At 44.9% G+C, this 23,790-nt stretch overlaps 1 protein-coding gene across 4 annotated transcripts in view; it reads right to left on the reverse strand.

The window, feature by feature from the left end:
* Window positions 1–267: 267 nt before the first annotated feature.
* LOC110503795 (protein phosphatase 1L) overlaps window positions 268–23,790 on the reverse strand; it is a 52,671-nt gene continuing 29,148 nt past the window's right edge. For 2 of the 4 annotated variants that reach the window (XM_021582333.2, XM_036961283.1), the window contains 3 exons: window positions 12,671–12,869; window positions 5,309–5,470; window positions 268–2,400 (listed from right to left, as the gene is read on the reverse strand). In XM_021582333.2, coding sequence (XP_021438008.1) covers window positions 2,051–2,400; window positions 5,309–5,470; window positions 12,671–12,869 — 711 coding nt within the window. In that variant the 3' untranslated portion in view covers window positions 268–2,050. Of the gene's footprint in view, window positions 2,401–5,308; window positions 5,471–12,670; window positions 14,420–23,790 lie in introns of all 4 variants that reach the window. The other 2 variants (XM_036961284.1, XM_036961285.1) reach the window with 1 other exon arrangement.

Consider the following 23,790-nt stretch of genomic DNA (forward strand, 5'->3'; position numbering starts at 1 on the left):
ATTATAAATCATTTAAAGTACACCTTAATGTAAAGTGTTACCTGGATTTACCCAGTCAACATCTACCACCATGTATCCCATTTACTGTACAAAATACAATAATAAATACCGTACAAAACAAGTGCTGGTGACAAACCAACAGGTGGCATGATCAGGCTTCTTTAGGCTACTCACCAGCACTATTAAGCATGGTCATTGAAATACTGTATTTGCAGATCTTTCAAAATCAACATCAGTTTTTTCTCCCATGAATGAAGACGAAAGACAATGTTATGATCATTAATCCTTTTATTGTTATCATCCGTTTGATTTTCTTAAAATTCACATTTATTTTTTTACAGTTTCTTAAATTCAACAAAAACAAAGTCCACAAACATTCTGTAACATACATTATTTTGGAAGAATGTACAACTGAAAAAGCACATAAAAACATACTAGTCTAGTACATACTGCTTTTGTTAATCTACCAAAGAGTTGGTGCATTGCTTTCTTAATTGCAGACGTGGAGGGGGAGGATAACATGGGAACAGCATGTACATTCATGTTACACTTCCTTGTCTCATGGAGACATCTGTGAGGGTATTATATACGTGACATATGATATGTGAATGGCATGTAAAACGTTAAATTAGAAACCAAGGAGTTTGTTTTGGCAACAAATGAGGAAATGTATATTTTAAAAAATAAGGCAACAAGTACATATTTCATTCAAAGGCTTCATATTACGTTGAGTCCGTCAGTTGACAGAAAAACTTAAGTTAACTGTACAATATGACAGGGTCTTTTTATTGTGTACTCTCCCACCCCAGAGAACCCTGATGTAGAGGGAGCATGAGACCATAGAACTAAACCCAACTTCAGAAAGACAATCGGCTGCCAATGATAAGAATAAAAGACGTATAGACTATTTAAACAGTACAATGCCATCGCGCCTGTGAAAATGTATTTGTATACTTAATTCAAAAAGACTATCACAATAACAGCACGGCGCAAACATTTGTGCAACTTTTGTCAAAGTGCCACTCATTCCTAGATCAGGGTTAACTCTGGGATTAGAGTTATAGAAATGCATTCTGGGCAGAGGGTTATACACAGATTGTTGTTGACAGACAGGCATAAATGATATCATTAGTAGTTTGCATGAATGAGGAAAGGAATATTATATTTAGTACCAATGAACTTCAGAACTTCAAAATACAATTGCAATTTTCAGTGCAGCCATTTGGGGGGGGGGGGGGGGGGGGTACACTCAACTGCAGGTCAAAAATCAACATGGAGATCGGGAGCTGACAGGTTTTAAGGTCTATGGAGCCGACAAACAAGATGGAATGTTTAGAACGACAGAACATTAGAAATCAAGGGGGGACAGTGAATCATCAAACTGAATGTGATTTCTATAAGACTCATTTGATATGATGCACTCACGCATGCACTGGACTGCAGAGCATGTACGTATCTCCAATGCCATTTAAATCCAATCAGTCACATTGTCTGTTTAATTGGCCCTCCCCAAAAATAGGCCATGCCAGACAAAACAGAAGAGAACAGTTAAGTTTGTCTAGTCTCAGCTCTCTTTAAAACATACAAACTATTTAGCCCCTCCAGCTAACCAAACAGGTGCCCAGTTACAGGTGCTCTGATGTATGTAAGCACCAATCAGATGAGACATCTGCTGATAAAGGTTATTTCGGAGATGTACAAATTACTGCTTCGACTTCAAATGATGTCAATATCTCGGTGTACCTCTTATGCAAAACAGTGACTCAGTATAGGGCCTGGAGGATATGACTGCTTAAAAAAACTAAAAACGTAAATGACACGTTATGTAGATTGAAGAAAAAAAAAAGTGACTGTCGGAGTGAGTGAATTTGTAAGTGTACGTTTTAGTGTTTGCATTATGGTGATGAACGGCTAATTTCTGTAAATATCTTCGATACAAACAGTTATCGCTCCAAAAACTGCGGGCTTGTTTTGTCTTTTCTCTTAAACCTGTGCATATACATACAGTACATATATAATATAGATCTCTCGTTTGGATGCATCAGTAGGTCTACTGCTCTGTGGCCTTGCCACCGGCACCTTTAAACTTGACCACCATGACAGTTATGTTGTCTGGGCACCCACGGTAGAAAGACTGCAGGACGATGCTCTTGGCGCCAAAGTGGGGTTCGTCGAGGCGCTCTTTGATGAAGCGTATGGCCTCCTCGTTGCTGAACGCATCCCACAGCCCGTCTGATGCCAGGATCATAAACTCTGGCTGCAGCTTATCTAGGTCAAAGGTCATGATGTCAGGGTCAGGGATGACCACATTCAGGTTCTTCAGAGGGTAGTCGCCCAGCGAGCGAGACATGGCCAGGATGCCCTGAACACGCCACGAACCGTTGAAACTGATGAAGCCACCTGGAGGGGGGAGGATGGGGAGAGAGAGGACAAGAGGAGAAACTGATGGCTTTTAGTTACAGCAGACGGGATGAAGAGATAAAATGCATTGTGTTCCTAAGCCCATGAGCAGATCCATTAATCTTTATCAACAACAGTATCAAGCCTTTGAGGGTGAAAAAAATTAATCTATGGATCAGCGCACCAACCGTTTCTTTGGTTTAACATCTTTTCACTGACAGAATGGTTTCTATTGGACAGTTCACATACTGCAGAAAAGCAGAACAATAAACAGTACACACAGAGGTCTGCGCAACCCTGCCTGCGTGTCTCTGTGTGTTTGTATTCTCTCCCACTGCCAGAGCACCAGATAATTACCCATGAAGAGGAATCAGAGTAACACACTGGATAAAAGGCTTTACTTGGAAGCCATACTCAACGGGAGGGAAACGGGGTTACCCTGAACTTGAAACCTGCATCATAATAGCTATATAAATAGCCCTATCATAATAATGACAGAGCAGATGTAGACAGTCATGGCAGTTGGTGTGAACTTATGACCACTGACACAGTTATTTAAGTCAGTTATTGGAAACCGCTAGCCAACTAGCTTACCCAGTTTGTGTGTAATTTGCTGTCATTACTTATTTGGAGCTCCACTACCCACAGCAACCTGTAGATGGTGAGCTATGGACAGCCATCAATAAGAGTAGTGTCCTACTTGATTTGTTACTCATCTGACTGAAGGCTAAATTTAATCAAAATCACATTCACATAAAGGAGAAAAATGATAATTACATCACAGCCCAATGGGCTCTGTAGACATTTTTGGGGCTTTCTTGGAGTGCATTCCATTCCTCACTCACTGGCTCCCCCGATCTCATATATAGAGTGGGGCAAAAAAGCATTTAGTCAGCCACCAATTGTGCAAAGTTCTCCCACTTAAAAAGATGAGAGAGGCCTGTAATTTTCATCATAGGTACACTTCAACTATGACAGACAAAATGAGAAAAAAAATCCCGAAAATCACATTGTAGGATTTTTAATGAATTTATTTGCAAATTATGGTGGAAAATAATTATTTGGTCAATAACAAAATTTTATCTCAATACTTTGTTATATACCCTTTGTTGGCAATGACAGAGGTCAAACGTTTTCTGTACGTCTTCCCAAGGTTTTCACACACTGTTGCTGGTATTTTGGCCCATTCCTCCATGCAGATCTCCTCTAGAGCAGTGATGTTTTGGGGCTGTTGCTGGGCAACACGGACTTTCAACTCCCTCCAAAGATTTTCTATGGGGTTGAGATCTGGAGACTGGCTAGGCCACTCCAGGACCTTGAAATGCTTCTTACGAAGCCACTCCTTCGTTGCCCGGGTGGTGTGTTTGGGATCATTGTCATGCTGAAAGACCCAGCCGCGTTTCATCTTCAATGCCCTTGCTGATGGAAGGCGGTTTTCACTCAAAATCTCACGATACATGGCCCCATTCATTCTTTCCTTTACACGGATCAGTCGTCCTTGTCCCTTTGCAGAAAAACAGCCCCAAAGCATGATGTTTCCACCCCCATGCTTCACAGTAGGTATGGTGTTCTTTGGATGCAACTCAGCATTCTTTGTCCTCCAAACACGACGAGTTGAGTTTTTACCAAAAAGTTATATTTTGGTTTCATCTGACCATATGACATTCTCCAAATCTTCTTCTGGATCATCCAAATGCTCTCTAGCAAACTTCAGATGGGCCTGGACATGTACTGGCTTAAGCAGGGGGACATGTCTGGCACTGCAGGATTTGAGTCCCTGGCGGCGTAGTGTGTTACTGATGGTAGGCTTTGTTACTTTGGTCCCAGCTCTCTGCAGGTCATTCACTAGGTCCCCCCCATGTGGTTCTGGGATTTTTGCTCCCCGTTCTTGTGATAATTTTGACCCCACGGGGTGAGATCTTGCGTGGAGCCCCAGATCGAGGGAGATTATCAGTGGTCTTGTATGTCTTCCATTTCCTAATAATTGCTCCCACAGTTGATTTCTTCAAACCAAGCTGCTTACCTATTGCAGATTCAGTCTTCCCAGCCTGGTGCAGGTCTACAATTTTGTTTCTGGTGTCCTTTTCTTTGGTCTTGGCCATAGTGGAGTTTGGAGTGTGACTGTTTGAGGTTGTGGACAGGTGTCTTTTATACTGATAACATGTTCAAACAGGTGCCATTAATACAGGTAACGAGTGGAGGACAGAGGAGCCTCAAAGAAGAAGTTACAGGTCTGTGAGAGCCAGAAATCTTGCTTGTTTGTAGGTGACCAAATACTTATTTTCAACCATAATTTGCAAATAAATTCATTAAAAATCCTACAATGTGATTTTCTGGATTTTTTTTCTCATTTTATCTGTCATAGTTGAAGTGTACCTATGATGAAAATTACAGGCCTCTCATCTTTTTAAGTGGGAGAACTTGCACAATTGGTGGCTGACTAAATACTTTTTTGCTCCACTGTATATATATATAAAAAAAATGTAACCTTTATTTAACTAGGCAAGTCAGTTTTGAACAAATTCTTATTTACAATGACGGCCTGGGAACAGTGGGTTCCTTGTTCAGGGGCAGAACGACAGAGTTTTTACCTTTTACCAACCTTTCGATTACTGGCCCATCGCTCTAACCACTAGGCTACCTGTGGTTAGAGCTATAATGAAATCAAGGAAACATTAAGATAATAATCTGATATCAAGGTCGTGCGAATAGTCATGATACTGCTCCTGATTATAATTTTTTAAAATCTTAATTTGGCAGAGGCTTGGTTTTTACACCTCAGTATAGCTACAATATAACAGCTGAACCAGGGATAGTTGTGTAGTTTCATCTATAATGTTTAAGATCAGGGCTAGTGGTGGAGATAACTGATCCTAAACCAGTTATTAAGGCATGTTATTTTGCTTACCAGCTTTCTTGATCCTCTTGCGTTCTTTGAGCTGGTAGGGCTTGTGATCATGTGACAGGGCGATGGCGTTGCCGTCTTTGTCACAGAGGACTCCGCGCGAGTCGCCAACGTTCGCCACCGTCAACTCTTTATCAGACAGCAGGGCCACCAGACATGTGGTACCTGAGAGAGGCAGGATAGAAGAGGAGGAGAAAAATAATACTTCCATGTTCGTCTAGAATAGAACTTGAACATCCTATTGTCAAAGACTGCCAAAGACACACTATAGCAGGAGCGTCAACCTCATTCCAACCAGGTGAGGGAAGTTCCTCTACTCAGTGACCTTAGTTCAACAAACAAAGTATAAGGGAGGCGCGAAAACCCACAGACACTCGGCCCTCCGTGGAATGAGTTTGACACGTGATCTATATAGGTTCTGCTTGTCCTCTTCTACTTGTCTTCTCCCTTTCCCTTCTTTGTTTGGTTTCCCAGTCTCTGGGCTGAGACTGAATCCCATTGTCTGAGATCCAAGGCCCTGCAGTGAGAACAGACCAGTCTGTTTGACCATCTGTCTGTTTGCACACCACACAACTCAGAACATAGGGGGGATGGGGACGTCTGACTGGACCACCCCAAGGAGGAGAGAGGCTTTGGGAATGGCAGAGAGAGTGAATGAGGGGAGGTCCATTTCATTGAATGAACTGAACCTGCCTTTAGTTTCCACCTTGCATGTCCATACTTATGATTGTGATATACTCTGCAGTTTGAGGGCTTAGTGAGGAAATTAAACAGGTCCAGCTCCCTGGTGATGTTTTTTCATTCACTTCAATCATTTAGAGGCAAAGATGCACAGAGCCGCCTGAAGCTGACCAAGAAATAAAGTGGGAAGAGAGAAAAATGGGGTGAGATGCAGAGAGAGAGATGGTGAATAAAAGGGGAAGGAGAGAGAGAGTGAGGGGAAAATTAGATTACTTCTCAGCAGGACAGTGATTTTATTATTCCCACGTATAGCTTTGAGTGAGGGGAAAATGACAAAACAAACTGAGAAAACCGACACACATACACACACACACACACACACACACAGAGAGAAGAAACAAGGGAAGGTGGGAGACAAAGTTAGCTATTCTATCTTTTCATCTCTGTGTGTGCCTAATCCTCTCCTGCTCCGGTGTTCAGCTGGCACCTCTGTCCCATGCCGTCCAGCTAATTATTTTTATCAGGTTCCCGTGGTGATGGAGAAAATGGGCTGCACTGCCCTGCAAGCGCACCCTTCCCCAATTAGCTTCACGAGCCGCACAGACACACACCTACCCTTCTCCATTGAAACCATCATCCTAGCAGACATAGCACTCTCTGATTAGCTAAACTTTACCCTGTGCACATCCATAACTCCAATTAAACCTAGCATATCTACACAGACTGACTTCTCCAAATTAGCCTAGCATACCTTCGCTAGTTCACTTCTTCAATTTGCCAAGGATACCTACACAGGTTGACTTCTTCAATTAGCCTAGCATATCTGCGCTAGTTCACGTCTTCAATTGACCTAACAAACCTAGGCTAGCTCGCTTCTTCAATTAGTTAGGCTCTACCATGTTCCGATCTCTTTTTGCTGAGCATTAGTTATGGCCTGGGCACGTCAACTTCTCCAATTAGTCTACTTTAGTGTGTGCGCATGACTATGTCCATGACATTGTCTACCCACTTAAAAAATAAATAATAATATGGCTTCCCCATACATCCTCTGAGGCTGCATTTATTGTAGCTGGGGATTTGAAAGGCTAATCTGAAAACAAGGCTCCCTAAATTTTATCAGCATATCGAATGCGCGACCGGTGCTGGGAAAATTCTGGACCATTGTTACTCTAACTTCCGTGACGCATACAAAGCCCTCCCTCGCCCTCCTTTTGGGCAAATCTGACCACGACTCCATGTTGTTGCTTCCAGCCTATAGACAGAAACTAAAAACAGGAAATGCCCGTGCTCAGATCTGTTCAACGCTGGTCCGACCAATTCGATTCCATGCTTCAAGATTGTTTCGATCACGTGGACTGGGATATGTTCCAGATTGCGTCTAACAACAACATTGATGTACACGCTGATTCAATACGAGTTTATTAGCAAGTGCATCGGTGATGTTGTACCAACAGCAACTATTCAAACCTTCCCCAACCAGAAACCGTGTATTGATGGCAGCATTCGCGCAAAACTGAAAGTGTGAACCACTGTTTTAAAATCAGGGCAAGGCAACCAGGAAACATGACCGAATATAAACCGTGTAGCTATTCCCTCCGCAAGGCAATCATTATAGAGACAAAGTAGAGTCGCAGTTCAACGGCTCAGACACGAGAGGAATGTGGCAGGGTCTACAGTTAAGCACAGACAACAAAAAGAAAATCAGCCCCGTTGTGGACCTTGATGTCTTGCTCCAAGACAAACTAAACAACGTCTTCGCTCACTTTGAGGACAAAACAGTACCACCGACACAGCCCGCTACCAAAACCTGCATACTCTCCTTCACCGCAGCCAGCGTGAGTAAAACATTTAAACGTGTTAACTCTCGCAAGGCTGCCGGCCCAGACGGCATCCCTAGCCGCGTCCTCCTGAGCATGCTCAGACCAGCTGGCTGGTGTGTTTACAGACAAAATAAATCCCTATCCCAGTCTGCTGTTCCCACATGCTTCAAGAGGGCCACCATAGTTCCTGTTCCCAAGAAAGCTAAGGTAACCGAGCTAAACAACTATCGCCCCGTAGCACTCACTTCCGTCATCATGAAGTGCTTTACTCTCAAAGCACTTCATGATGACGGAAGTGAGTGCTACGGGGCAATAGTCATTTGCTAATGCTTTGAAACACAAAAGCAGTTTTTTAAAATTGTTTATGTAGTGTAGCTTTACGGTAAGATTATCTTTGGGCTCAATCTTAATCCTTACTGTTGTCCAAACAAAGGGGGGAGTGAAATATGTGAGGATAAATGAACAGAATGGGTCTAGGAGGGACAGTTGTAACCTGTCTGGGAATCAACAGGTCATGCTGCTTGGGAGGGACGGAGGGGTGGGAAAGAGGGAGGGACGGTGGGGTGGGAAAGAGGGAGGGACGGTGGGGTGGGAAAGAGGGAGGGATGTGCGAGAAGAAGGCAGATGGGACTGGATCAGTGGATGGGCTAGTTTAGTCTTTTCCACTAGACTTGGAGGTTGAAGCAGATCACACAATAGAGATTTATTGCTCCGGAGTGTAGGAGGTCAAAGGAAGGTGGGTGGTCCCGTGTAGCTCAGTTGGTAGAGCACGGCGCTTGCAATGCCAAGGTTGTGGGTTTGTTTCCCACGGGGGACCAGTATGAAAATGTATGCACTCACTACTGTAAGTTACTCTGGATAAGAGCGTCTGCTTTATGACTAAAATGTAAACTAGTTTAACAGCGGTAGTACCTTCGCTAAGTGGGCACGTAGCAGGAGGAGTAACCTTGCCTGGGAGTACCTTAAAAAAAAGTCAAATGACGCCCCCTGCCCGTGAGTTAACTTACAGTCTTGGGTTCAACACCGGTCCATTCTACTTTTCCAATCAGGGTGTCACATGACCTCCGGTAGAATGTGACTGACAGCTTGAATGGCCCTTTTATACCAGCCACTCATTCAATTACACACTCATCTGAGTCATGTGAGGTTCTGTGCTGTGAATAAACTACTATAGTGTTCTGTACACTCTACAAGGAACACTCCATCGCCCTCTCCCACCCGCACTCTCCACCTCATAATAAAGTTAACATGCAAGGAATTACACTGAACAAAAATATATGAGCCGAAATAAAAGATTACAGAAATGTTCCATACACACAAAAAGCTTTTCTCAAATGTTTTTTTCTCAAATAAACTGTAAGTGAGTAATTCTCCTTTGCCAAGATAATCCATCCACCTGACAGGCGTGGCATATCAAGAAGCTAATTAAACAGCATGATCTGTTGCCAGAGAATTGAATGTTCATTTCTCTACCATAAGCTGCCTCCGACGTGGTTTTAGAGAATATGGCAGTACGTCCAACCGGCCTCACAACCGAGGACCATGTGTATGTCATCGTGTGCGTGAGTGGTTTGTCAACATTGTGACAAACCCATGGTGGCGGTGGGGTTATGGTATGGGCAGGCATTAGCTACGGACAATGAACACAATCGCATTTTAGAAAATGTCAATTTGAATGCACAGAAATTCTGGGATGATATCCTGAGGCCCATTTGTTTTAAGGTATCTGTGACCAACAAATGCATATCTGTATTCCAAGTCATGTAAAAATCTTTGAAATTGTTGCATGTTGCGTTTATATTTTTGTATATTTGCGTTTATATTTTTGTTATGTAAATATTCCGTAGACACCCTCCCTCTCAATCTCTTACTAGTTTGTTCTCTTCCTCTCCCTCGGACTCTCCCTCTTTCTCCACCTCCCACTCTGAACATTAAGGTAGAATGTCAGGATCAGGAATGCGTGGAGAGGCAGAGACGTTCCATGTGCTGCATTCCTGAAATCGCAGTGTGTGAAGCGAGTCTTTACCGCCAGCTTATCATGAATATTTTAGCTCTCTTTTCTCTTCCCTACATTCTGAATAAACCATCAGTGCATCTGTGGTGACAACTTCTCTCCCCCACGCTCTCTCCCTCAAGGCTTTCCCTCCCACTGCTCTTTGGTCCTGTAGGTGCTAGATGAGTGTGGGTGGAGGTGAAGACGGATGGAGCTCCATCTCTCGCTCCTTCCCTCTCTAGGAGTTCAGGACTACACCCTTCCCCTTTCACTATCACCTTCTCTCATCTCTTTATCATTATCACTGTCTCATCCCTATTTTTGTCCCTTGGCTAACACCCTCTTCTCTCGCTTTCTCCCCCAACCTCACATCTCTTTCTCGCCTTTCCGTACACTGGCCCTTTGTCCAGCCTTTTGTTCTCCTTTTGTCCTCTTTCCCTTTTATGTAACTCTATACCCTCTCACCCTATGTACAGGGCCTTCAGAGATATTCACACCCCTGGACTTTTCCACATTTTGTTGTGTTTCAGCCTGAATTTAAATTGATACATTTGCGATTTCTTTTGTCCCTGGCCTACACACACACACACACACACACACACTAACCCATAATGTCAATGTGCAATTATGTTTTTAGACATTTAAAAAAAAATAAAAAAAATAAGGAAAAGCTGAAATGTCTCAAATCAAGTATGCGTGCGACCCCTTTATGGTAAGTATAAACAAGTTCAAGAATACACATTTGTTTAATAAGTTGCATGGTCTTTTTGAATGACTACTTCATCGCTGTACCCCACACATACAGATAATTGTAAGGTCCCTCAGTCAAGCAGTGAATTTTAAACAGATTCAACCAAAGACCAGGGAGGCTTTCCAATTCTTAGCAAAGAAGGGCACATATTGGTAGATGGGTGTAAAACGTTTTTTTTTAATAACAAAACATTGAATATCCCTTTGAGCATGGTGAAGTTATTAATTGCACTTTGGATGTTGTATCAATACACCCAGGCACTACAAACTCAGTTGCCGGTGAGGAAGGAAAACCACTCAGGGATTTCACCATGAGGGCAATGGTGACTTTAAAACAGTTTAATAAGAGTTTAATGGCTGTGATAGGAGAAAACTGAGGATGGCTCAACAACATTGTAGTTACTCCGCAATACTAACCTAAATAACAGAGTGAAAAGAAGGAAGCCTGTACAGAATAAAAAATATTCCAAAACATGCATCCTGTTGGCAATAAGGCACTAAAGTAAAACTGCAAAAAATGTGGTAAAGCAATTAACATTGTATTCAAGAAAAAAAGTTGTTTTGGGCAAATCCAATACAACACATTCCTGGGTACCACTCTCCATATTATCAAGCATAGTGGTGGCTGCATCATGTTATGGGTATGCTTGTAATCGTTAAGAACTGGAGAGTTTTTCAGGATATAAAATAAACAGAAGAGAACTTAGCACAAGCAAAATCTTAGAGGAAAACCTGGTTGTCTGCTTTCCACCAGACACTGGGAGATAAATTCACCTTTCAGCCGCACAATAATCTAAAACACAAGGCCATATCTACACTGGAGTTGCTTACCAAAAAGACAGTGAATGTTCCTGAGTGGCCGAGTTACAGTTGACTTAAATCTGCTTGAAAATCTAGGGCAAGACCTGAAAATAGTTGTCTAGCTATGATCAACAACCAATGACACAGCTTGAAGGATTTTTAAAGAATAAATGGGAAAATATTGCACAATCCAGGTGTAGAAAGCTCTTAGAGACTTACCTGGAAAGACTCTCAATGTGCTTCTACAATGTATTTAGTCGGGGTTGTGAGTACCCACGTAAATGAGATATTTTCCCATTTCATTTCTAATAAATTTGCAATAAAATAAAAAACAACTTGTTTTCACTTTGTCATTATGGGGTATTGTGTGTAGATGGGTGAGAAAAAAACATCAATTGAATCCATTTTGAATTCAGGCTTTAACAAAATGTAGAATAAGTCAAGGGTATATGAATACTTTCTGAAGCCCCTGTATCTGTCAAGCCCCCTGAGGAGAGGCAGCGTGGGCACCATCTCGCTCCCTCTTTTCTCTTTGGAATCAGAAGAGATAATTGCTACATGTCTGATGAAGATAAAGCTGTATTTTAATAGCTGAATAAGCAGCACGGCCGGAGCCTGAGCCCACTGTAAACAACCGTGAACAACTCAGAAACTCTATGCAAGATGAAATTTAGGGCTTCTACAAAAACAACTAGAGTAGGAATGGGCAACCCCATGTGAGCAAACATTGCACGAGTAATGGGATCCTTCCTTAGAAGAGTCCAAGAGAAACCCATGTCTGCACCTAGCCTACCCCACCCATGTACACAAAAACTAATGCATACACTTACGTGCACGCACGCACACACATGCACAAATGCACGCACAAACGCACACCCTTGAACCACAGCTATTTATACAGACTTAATTTCCACTAGCTCTCACTGTCACAAACACCACAGCTATTTCAACAAACTCTCTGCCCTGTCCCCAAACATACCAGAGCCATCATTTGTGCATTTTTCACAGCCTACGTGTTAGACAACACTATTTAAGCATGCAGAAATGAGTGCAATCAATCCAAAACAAGGAATTGTGGTCACTGTAGAACACGGATCTCAAGACTGACGCATCCAACTAAAAGTTAAGTCAACTCTACATATTCTAGCCTAGTCATTATTTTTCTGTGCGAAGTTTGTGTGAAATAATTAAAATAATTCCCTTGAATGGTTAAATTCAGGATTAAGGTATAAACTGTTGCTAGATTAGTGGCTAGGGGCAGCTGTCTGCCCACAGGGGTGTGGCTGTGACCTTTAACCCCTGGCTGCCCTGCCCTCTGACCTGCTTCGTTGTAGACGGCTGACAGCTTGTCCAACATGTCCCTGTCCAGAGCCAGGATCTGCTGCTCCAGAATGGAGGGATAGGACAGACCATCGCTGTGCTCCTTTTCATCCTTCTCTTTCTCCTTCTCTCGGTCGTAGCTCAGGAGCTGCTGACGCAACGCCTCAGACAGATGGGCCTTGGCGAAGTCAGCCGCCGCCTGGGAGGAAGAGGGAGGGGAGAGAGGGCTACAGTGAGCTGGCTATACTGAAGTCAGAGTTAAGTATGGTGTAAACTGTAAGCCAAGTGATGTTCACAGCTCTGCCTCGCAGCATCAAACTTTTTGTGTGACTACAGTGCATGCGAGCACACACACACACTTGGGGGAGAAGACCGAGGCTACAGTAGCGGTGACCTGGCTGTCCTTCGTTCCTTGCTGAAACCCAGATAAAGCAGGAGATAAAAAGCCAGAGATGAGGGGGAGAAACTACCCCACTAGCCAAACTCGCTTCCCCTCCCTCCGCTGTGGAATACAGCTGAGCAAGAGAAACTCAATCCTCCCCTATCCATTTCAGCCAGATGATAACGGCACTGCACACCCTTTTACGGGCAAATATGCAACGCTTCCCGGCAAAAAGATTGGCTCGTTTCTCAACTCCTTTCCTGAAACATGGCCAGAGAGCGAGAGAAATTCAAGCCGAGCCAAAAGAGAAAGATGGCAGTGTAAGCTAATGAGGGTTTTTTGGCCTGTTATATTGCCTCGCCATGTTTCCATCCACTAGCCTTGTTTCAGCGTCTGTATACGAGGTCAAGGGCCACAGAAAGTGCCTGAGCCTCATCATTCTGAAACCTCTGCCAAACATTTCAACTCGCTTCACTTTCTCTCTGACTCTCCCTCACAATATCTCTCTCCGACTCTCCCTCACAATCTCTCTCTCTGACTCTCTCCCTCCCTCTGAATGTCCCTTGCTCTCAGTGTCTGACCCCTTCCCCTCTGTCTGCTGTTCCCACAACCCCTCAGTCCTCTGTGTTCTCTTTGGTGCAGAGGCTTACGGGTAGAATAGCCGTCTAGGCCTCTTTCTCTGGCCTTTCTCGGAGCTGCATGGGGACGTATCTGACGCAGTCTCAGACATTCCTTCCCTCCTGTGATTACCATAGCGACCACAGGGATCATAAACATAGGTCAGAGAGAAAGATAAGTCTTTCTGGAGGAACTACATGGGACAGTAATGACCACATGAATAGCTGCTTTGGAACATTGTTATTGTGACTTACGAGGCCTGTCTGGGTTGACAATGGCAATTCATCCTTTCAGACATCCCAAGAGCAGCTGTGAGTGTGTGTGTATATGAGTGAGTGAACACAGCCATTAAAGCTTGGATAAGCAAACAAACAAAGAAACAACACAGGGATATGTCTTAGTTATCCTGTTAAGTAACAGAGTGGATGATCAGACACCTGTTAAGAGCTCAGCCTCTGATCCCTGATCTACTCTTACTTGTCCTACTCCCACTGCACCCTCTGACCTGTCCTACTCCCACTGCCTGCACACTGATCAACACCGCATGTAGTACACTACTTTAGACCTACTGGGATGTCAACGTGTCTACAATTACCCAGATATGATCAGACGCCTGAAAGGAGAAAGTGGGGTGGTGGGGAAACAGATGAAGGGGCAGCAGTCACGGTTTGGACAGACAGAGTGTGTGTGTGTGACTTATCTGGGCTGTGTTATTTGCTGTGTCCAGTGATGGAGAGCAGAAGGGAGGTCTGTGGAGAGAGAAAAATAAAGGGATGACAAAAGTATGGAGAGAGGGATGATGGAGGGATGGAGAGAGGGATGATGAGGGATGATGGAGGGATGGGGAGAGGGATGATGGAGGGATGGAGAGAGGGATGATGGAGGGATGGGGAGAGGGATGATGAGGGATGGGGAGAGGGATGATGGAGGGATGGGGAGAGGGATGATAGAGGGATGGGGAGAGGGATGATGGAAGGGTGGAGAGAGGGATGATGGAAGGGTGGAGAGAGGGATGATGGAGGGATGGGGAGAGGGATGATGGAGGGATGGAGAGAGGGATGATGGAGGGATGGAGAGAGGGATGATGGAGGGATGGAGAGAGGGATGATGGAGGGATGGGGAGAGGGATGATAGAGGGATGATGGAAGGGTGGAGAGAGGGATGATGGAAGGGTGGAGAGAGGGATGATGGAGGGATGATGGAGGGATGGGGAGAGGGATGATGGAGGGATGATGGAGGGATGGAGAGAGGGATGATGGAGGGATGGAGAGAGGGATGATGGAGGGATGGGGAGAGGGATGATAGAGGGATGGGGAGAGGGATGATGGAAGGGTGGAGAGAGGGATGATGGAGGGATGGGGAGAGGGATGATGGAGGGATGGAGAGAGGGATGATGGAGGGATGGAGAGAGGGATGATGGAGGGATGGGGAGAGGGATGATGGAGGGATGGGGAGAGGGATGATGGAGGGATGATAGAGGGATGGGGAGAGGGATGATGGAAGGGTGGAGAGAGGGATGATAGAAGGGTGGAGAGAGGGATGATGGAAGGGTGGAGAGAGGGATGATGGAAGGATGCTAAAGGAGTGTGTGTGAGAGAGCAGAGTGGTGTTATCTGCTGTGTGGGCACGCACGACTCCAGCAGCCGACAGTTCTGCTGCTGCAGGGACATCTTAATCATTACAGTGACTAACTAGTGTGCGTGCTGACTGGAGGGTTTCAATAGCCAAACTACATCATCCTACCACACCGTCTGATGGCAGTCGGGTTTCAGGACTACGTATTCTCTAATTATGCTTAACAATCTTTAGTTCCTAATTTACTGCCTAAGTATTTAGTTCCTAACTTTATGTATTCTTAATTATTTAGTTCCTAACATTCTACATGTCTGTCAGTTAGAATGACATCACTCACCTTGAAAAGAAATGTATACCAAAAACTTGGAAGTCTTTAATTAACACAATTGAAAAATGTAATGTTTAATTATTGAAATAGCAAGTTCGACCAAGAAAAACAGATTGGTCCAATTTAAGGCCATGTGGCAAACAATAATGCAGGCTCTAGGGATGGGGGGGGGGGTGAGCATGCGGGTCTGGGCAGAGGAGATGTTGTCGTTTGTGTGCGTATGTATTGACCATGTATTGGTGGACGGCAGTAGCAGAAGGCTCAACAGCCTAGCCTAATGAGCAAAATGACCATGTATTGGTGGACGGCAGTAGAATAAGGCTCAACAGCCTAGCCTAATGAGCAAAATGACCATGTATTGGTGGACGGCAGTAGCAGAAGGCTCAATAGCCTAGCCTAATGAGCAAAATGACCATGTATTGGTGGACGGCAGTAGCAGAAGGCTCAACAGCCTAGCCTAATAAGCAAAATGACCATGTATTGGTGGACGGCAGTAGCAGAAGGCTCAACAGCCTAGCCTAATAAGCAAAATGACCATGTATTGGTGGACGGCAGTAGCAGAAGGCTCAACAGCCTAGCCTAATGAGCAAAATGACCATGTATTGGTGGACGGCAGTAGAATAAGGCTCAACAGCCTAGCCTAATGAGCAAAATGACCATGTATTGGTGGACGGCAGTAGCAGAAGGCTCAACAGCCTAGCCTAATGAGCAAAATGACCATGTATTGGTGGACGGCAGTAGAATAAGGCTCAACAGCCTAGCCTAATGAGCAAAATGACCATGTATTGGTGGACGGCAGTAGAATAAGGCTCAACAGCCTAGCCTAATGAGCAAAATGACCATGTATTGGTGGACGGCAGTAGAATAAGGCTCAACAGCCTAGCCTAATGAGCAAAATGACCATGTATTGGTGGACGGCAGTAGCAGAAGGCTCAACAGCCTAGCCTAATGAGCAAAATGACCATGTATTGGTGGACGGCAGTAGAATAAGGCTCAACAGCCTAGCCTAATGAGCAAAATGACCATGTATTGGTGGACGGCAGTAGCAGAAGGCTCAACAGCCTAGCCTAATGAGCAAAATGACCATGTATTGGTGGACGGCAGTAGCAGAAGGCTCAACAGCCTAGCCTAATGAGCAAAATGACCATGTATTGGTGGACGGCAGTAGAATAAGGCTCAACAGCCTAGCCTAATGAGCAAAATGACCATGTATTGGTGGACGGCAGTAGAATAAGGCTCAACAGCCTAGCCTAATGAGCAAAATGACCATGTATTGGTGGACGGCAGTAGAATAAGGCTCAACAGCCTAGCCTAATGAGCAAAATGACCATGTATTGGTGGACGGCAGTAGCAGAAGGCTCAACAGCCTAGCCTAATGAGCAAAATGACCATGTATTGGTGGACGGCAGTAGAATAAGGCTCAACAGCCTAGCCTAATGAGCAAAATGACCATGTATTGGTGGACGGCAGTAGCAGAAGGCTCAACAGCCTAGCCTAATGAGCAAAATGACCATGTATTGGTGGACGGCAGTAGCAGAAGGCTCAACAGCCTAGCCTAATGAGCAAAATGACCATGTATTGGTGGACGGCAGTAGCAGAAGGCTCAATAGCCTAGCCTAATGAGCAAAATGACCATGTATTGGTGGACGGCAGTAGAATAAGGCTCAACAGCCTAGCCTAATGAGCAAAATGACCATGTATTGGTGGACGGCAGTAGCAGAAGGCTCAACAGCCTAGCCTAATGAGCAAAATGACCATGTATTGGTGGACGGCAGTAGAATAAGGCTCAACAGCCTAGCCTAATGAGCAAAATGACCATGTATTGGTGGACGGCAGTAGCAGAAGGCTCAACAGCCTAGCCTAATGAGCAAAATGACCATGTATTGGTGGACGGCAGTAGAATAAGGCTCAACAGCCTAGCCTAATGAGCAAAATGACCATGTATTGGTGGACGGCAGTAGCAGAAGGCTCAACAGCCTAGCCTAATAAGCAAAATGACCATGTATTGGTGGACGGCAGTAGCAGAAGGCTCAACAGCCTAGCCTAATAAGCAAAATGACCATGTATTGGTGGACGGCAGTAGAATAAGGCTCAACAGCCTAGCCTAATGAGCAAAATGACCATGTATTGGTGGACGGCAGTAGCAGAAGGCTCAACAGCCTAGCCTAATAAGCAAAATGACCATGTATTGGTGGACGACAGTAGAATAAGGCTCAACAGCCTAGCCTAATGAGCAAAATGACCATGTATTGGTGGACGGCAGTAGCAGAAGGCTCAATAGCCTAGCCTAATGAGCAAAATGACCATGTATTGGTGGACGGCAGTAGAATAAGGCTCAACAGCCTAGCCTAATGAGCAAAATGACCATGTATTGGTGGACGGCAGTAGAATAAGGCTCAACAGCCTAGCCTAATGAGCAAAATGACCATGTATTGGTGGACGGCAGTAGCAGAAGGCTCAACAGCCTAGCCTAATGAGCAAAATGACCATGTATTGGTGGACGGCAGTAGAATAAGGCTCAACAGCCTAGCCTAATGAGCAAAATGACCATGTATTGGTGGACGGCAGTAGCAGAAGGCTCAACAGCCTAGCCTAATAAGCAAAATGACCATGTATTGGTGGACGGCAGTAGCAGAAGGCTCAACAGCCTAGCCTAATAAGCAAAATGACCATGTATTGGTGGACGGCAGTAGAATAAGGCTCAACAGCCTAGCCTAATGAGCAAAATGACCATGTATTGGTGGACGGCAGTAGCAGAAGGCTCAACAGCCTAGCCTAATAAGCAAAATTACCATGTATTGGTGGACAACAGTAGAATAAGGCTCAACAGCCTAGCCTAATGAGCAAAATGACCATGTATTGGTGGACGGCAGTAGCAGAAGGCTCAACAGCCTAGCCTAATAAGCAAAATGAGCATGTATTGGTGGACGGCAGTAGAATAAGGCTCAACAGCCTAGCCTAATGAGCAAAATGACCATATATTGGTGGACGGCAGTAGAATAAGGCTCAACAGCCTAGCCTAATGAGCAAAATGACCATGTATTGGTGGACGGCAGTAGAATAAGGCTCAACAGCCTAGCCTAATGAGCAAAATGACCATGTATTGGTGGACGGCAGTAGCAGAAGGCTCAATAGCCTAGCCTAATGAGCAAAATGACCATGTATTGGGAGTTGGCCTTGAGGCGATGCTTCACCAAGGCAACAACAACGCAGCAGATCATAGGAGAGGCGTCTGTCAGCAAAGAGATGGAAAGGCAGCAAACATGCTCTCCTGATGAGACATACACATTTATCACCTCACACAGGGGAGTATGCCCAGTGTTCTTCAGCTTTGTTCTACATGGAGATCCCCCCTCCCTACACACATGAACACACATAGCTCCCCTTAAATATCCAAACACTGAAGACCCCCCCCCCCCCAAATGTACACTTTCCAAATCCCCTCTGCCCCCCATACCATCACCATATTCCTTGCCCAATCCAAATGCATAACCCATCCACACTCATCCAATGATAACAGACAGATCTCTTTACCATAGACATCCATCAGACAGTGAGGTTATTAGATCCAGGGAGAGCTATATACTGTACGTCTCTTCAGGCTGACTGAGGGAGGAAGAGAGAGGGGGACTGAACAGAATGACCGCAAGACAGAGGACTGAACAGCTTCTCTACTGCCAGGTTTAATGATGGATAAGGAAGGGGGAAAGTTATATTTTCATAAGGAGGGGGGTGGGTCTGTCTGATTTGAACTGCTGTTTCTCCAACAGAGTGAGAAAGGGAGAGGGGGCAGTTAACTAGCATAACTGAAGTACATCATTAAAATACATCCTCCATTTGTACAAAGAGAGGACGAGAGAGCAGGAAGTAGAGGGAGCGAGAGTAGAGAGCGAGAGGAAGGCAGTGGATTAGCTTTGCTGAAGTACATCATTAAAATACATCCTCCATTTGTACAAAGAGAGGACGAGAGAGCAGGAAGTAGAGGGAGCGAGAGTAGAGAGCGAGAGGAAGGCAGTGGATTAGCTTTGCTGAAGTACATCATTAAAAAAGATTCTCTATTTGTACAGAGACAGTGAGCGAGATATTCAGATATCAGTAAGAGTCAAAGGCCTGGCTGACAATGAGGATAGAATGCTACAGAGGAAGAGTCTGTGGCCATCTTTGATGGAACACAGAGATGTGGGGGATACTCGTCTCAGCTCACCTCTTAGCTACCCAGTGCCAATGTTGTCCAACATGAAGGATTGGAACACAGAAAGGCAGCTGTACTTTGTTGTAAACTACTGTCAAACTTAAAGTGCAAGGGGCCTCCCCGTTAAGGGCGCTGTACTGCAGCGCCAGCTGTGCCATCAGAGACTCTGGGTTCGCGCCCAGGCTCTGTCGTAACCAGCCGCGACCGGGAGGTCCGTGGGGCGATTGGCCTAGCGTCGTCCGGGTTAGGGAGGGCTTGGCCGGTAGGGATGTCCTTGTCTCATTGCGCACCAGCGACTCCTGTGGCGGGCCGGGCGCAGTGCGCGGTGTTTCCTCCGACACATTGGTGCGGCTGGCTTCCGGGTTGGATGCGCGCTGTGTTAAGAAGCAGTTGGGTTGTGTATCGGAGGACGCATGACTTTCAACCTTCGTCTCTCCCGAGCCCATACGGGAGTTGTAGCGATGAGACAAGATAGTAGCTACTAAAAACAATTGGATACCACAAAATTGGGGAGAAAAAGGGGTAAAATAAAAAATATATATTTTAAAAAAACTTACAGTGCATTAGGAAAGTATTCAAACCCCTTGACTTTTTCCACATTTCGTTACAGCCTTATTCTAAAATGTATTTAAAAAATGGTCTTTCCCCCTCAATCAACACACAATACAAAATAACGACAATGCAAAAACCATTTACATTTTTTTGCAAATTTATATCATATTTACATGAGTATTTAGACCCTTGACTCAGTACTTTGTTGAAGCCTCTTTGGCAGAGATTACAGCCTCAAGACTTCTTGGGTATGACCCTACAAGCTTGGCACACTTGTAGTTGGGGAATTACTCCCAATCTTCTCTGCAAATCCTCTTACGCTTGGTCAAGTTGGAGCGGGAGCATTGCTGCACAGCTCTTTTCAGGTCTCTCCAGAGATGTTAGATCGGGTTCAAGTCCAGGTTCTGGCTGGGCCACTCAAGGACATTCAGAGACTTGTCCCGAAGCCACTCCTGTGTTTTCTTGGCTGTGTGCTTTGGGTCATTGTCCTGTTGAAGGTGAACCTTCGTCACAGTCGGAGGTCCTGAGCACTCTGAGTATCCCCCCTCAGGTTTTCATCAAGAATCTCTCTGTACTTTGCTCCGGTAATCTTTCCCTCAAGCCTGACTAGTCTCCCAGTCCCTGCCGCTGAAAAACATCCCCACAGCATGATGCTGCCACCACCATGCTTCACCGTAAGGATGGTGCCAGTTTTTCTCCAGACATAACATTTGGCATTCAGACCAAAGAGTTCAATCTTGGTTTCATCAGACCAGATAATTTTGTTTCCCCATGGTCTGAGAGTCCTTTTTGACAAACTCCAAGCAGGCTGTCATGTGCCTTTAACTGAATCAAATCAAAATATTTTTTATAGCCCTTCGTACATCAGCTGATATCTCAAAGTGCTGTACAGAAAACCAGCCTAAAACCCCAAACAGCAAACAATGCAGGTGTAGAAGCATGGTGGCTAGGAAAAAACTCCCTAGAAAGGCCAAAACCTAGGAAGAAACCTAGAGAGGAACCAGGCTATGAGGAGTGGCCAGTCCTCTTCTGGCTGTGCCGGGTGGAGATTATAACAGATCATGGCCAAGATGTTCAAATGTTCATAAATGACCAGCATGGTCAAATAATAATAATCACAGGCAGAACAGTTGAAACTGTAGCAGCAGCATGGCCAGGTGGACTGGGGACAGCAAGGAGTCATCATGCCAGGTAGTCCTGAGGCATGGTCCTAGGGCTCAGGTCCTCCGAGAGAGAGAGAAAGGAAGAGATAATTAGAGAGAGCATACTTAAATTCACACAGGACAAGACAGGAGAAGTACTCCAGATATAACAAACTGACCCTAGCCCCCGACACATAAACTACTGCAGCATAAATACTGGAGGCTGAGACAGGAGGGGTCAGGAGACACTGTGGCCCCATCCGATGATACCCCCGGACAGGGTCAAACAGGAAGGATATAACCCCACCCACTTTGCCAAAGCACAGCCCCCACACCACTAGAGGGATATCTTCAACCACCAACTTACCATCCTGAGACAAGGCTGAGTATAGCCCACAAAGATCTCCACCACGGCACAACCCAAGCGGGGGTGCCAACCCAGACAGGAAGATCACATCAGTGACTCAACCCACTCAAGTGACGCACCCCTTCTAGGGACGGCATGAAAGAGCACCAGTAAGCCAGTGACTCAGCCCCTGTAAATGGGTTAGAGGCAGAGAATCCCAGTGGAAAGAGGGGAACCGGCTAGGCAGAGGCAGCAAGGGCGGTTCGTTGCTCCAGAGCCTTTCCGTTCACCTTCACACTCCTGGGCCAGACTACACTCACTCATATGACCCACTGAAGAGACTTAAAAGGTTGAGACCGAGTCTACGTCTCTCACATGGGTAGGCAGACCATTCCATAAAAATGGAGCTCTATAGGAGAAAGCCCTGCCTCCAGCTGTTTGCTTAGAAATTCTAGGGACAATTAGGAGGCCTGTGTCTTGTGACCGTAGCGTACGTGTAGGTATGTACGGCAGGACCAAATCAGTGAGATAGGTAGGAGCAAGCCCATGTAATGCTCAGTAAAACCTTGAAATCAGCCCTTGCCTTGACAGAAAGCCAGTGTAGGGAGGCTAGCACTGGAGTAATATGATCACATTTTTTGGTTCTAGTCAGGATTCTAGCAGCCGTATTTAGCACTAACCGAAGTTTATTTAGTGCTTTGTCCGGGTAGCTGGAAAGTAGAGCATTGCAGTAGTCTAACCTAGAAGTAACAAAAGCATGGATTCATTTTTATGCATCATTTTTGGACAGAAAGTTTCTGATTTTTGCAATGTTACGTAGATGGAAAAAAGCTGTCCTTGAAACAGTCTTGATATGTTCGTCAAAAGAGAGATCAGGGTCCAGAGTAACGTCGAGGTCCTTCAGTTTTATTTGAGACGACAACCATTGTACAACCATTAAGATTAATTGTCAGATTCAACAGAAGATCTCTATGTTTCTCGGGACCTAGAATAAGCATCTCAGTTTTGTCCGAGTTTAAAAGTAGAACATTTGCAGTCATCCACTTCCTTATGTCTGAAACACAGGCTTCTAGCGAGGGCAATTTTGGGGCTTCACCATGTTTTCATTAAAATGTACAGCTGTGTGTCATCCGCATAGCAGTGAAAGCAAACATGTTTTCGAATGACATCCCCAAGAGGTAAAATATATAGTGAAAACAATAGTGGTCCTAAAACGGAACCTTGAGGAACACCGAAATGTACAGTTGATTTGTCAGAGGACAAGCCATTCACAGAGACAAAGTGATATCTTTCCGACAGATAAGATCTAATCCAGGCCAGAACTTGTCCGTGTAGACCAATTTGGGCTTCCAATCTATCCAAAGGAATGGGGTGATCGATGGTATCAAAAGCAGCACTAAGGTCTAGGAGCACGAGGACAGATGCAAAGCCTCGGTCTGATGCCATTAAAGGGTCATTTACCACCTTCACAAGTGCAGTCTCAGTGCTATGATGGGGGTCTAAAACCAGACTGAAGCATTTCGTATACATTGTTTGTCTTCAGGAAGCCAGTGAGATGCTGCGCAACAGCCTTTTCTAAAAATTGAGAGGAATGAAAGATTCGATTAGGCCGATAGTTTTTTATATTTTCTGGATCAGGGTTTGGCTTTTTCAAGAGAGGCTTTATTACTGCCACTTTCAGTGAGTTTGGTACACATCCGGTGGATAGAGAGCCGTTTATTATGTTCAACATAGGAGGGCCAAGCACAGGAAGCAGCTCTTTCAGTAGTTTAGTTGGAATAGGGTTTAGAGGCCATGATTATTTTCCTCATTGTATCAAGAGATATAGTACTAAAACACTTGAGTGTCCCTCTTGATCCTAGGTCCTGGCAGAGTTGTGCAGACTCGGGACAACTGAGCTTTGAAGGAATATGCAGATTTAAAGAGGAGTGGCTGAAGAGTGGCTTCCATCTGGCTACTCTACCACAAAGGCCTGCAGAGATGGT

The sequence above is a fragment of the Oncorhynchus mykiss genome, chromosome 24 (genome assembly GCF_013265735.2).
Source record: "Oncorhynchus mykiss isolate Arlee chromosome 24, USDA_OmykA_1.1, whole genome shotgun sequence".
NCBI lineage: Eukaryota > Metazoa > Chordata > Actinopteri > Salmoniformes > Salmonidae > Oncorhynchus > Oncorhynchus mykiss.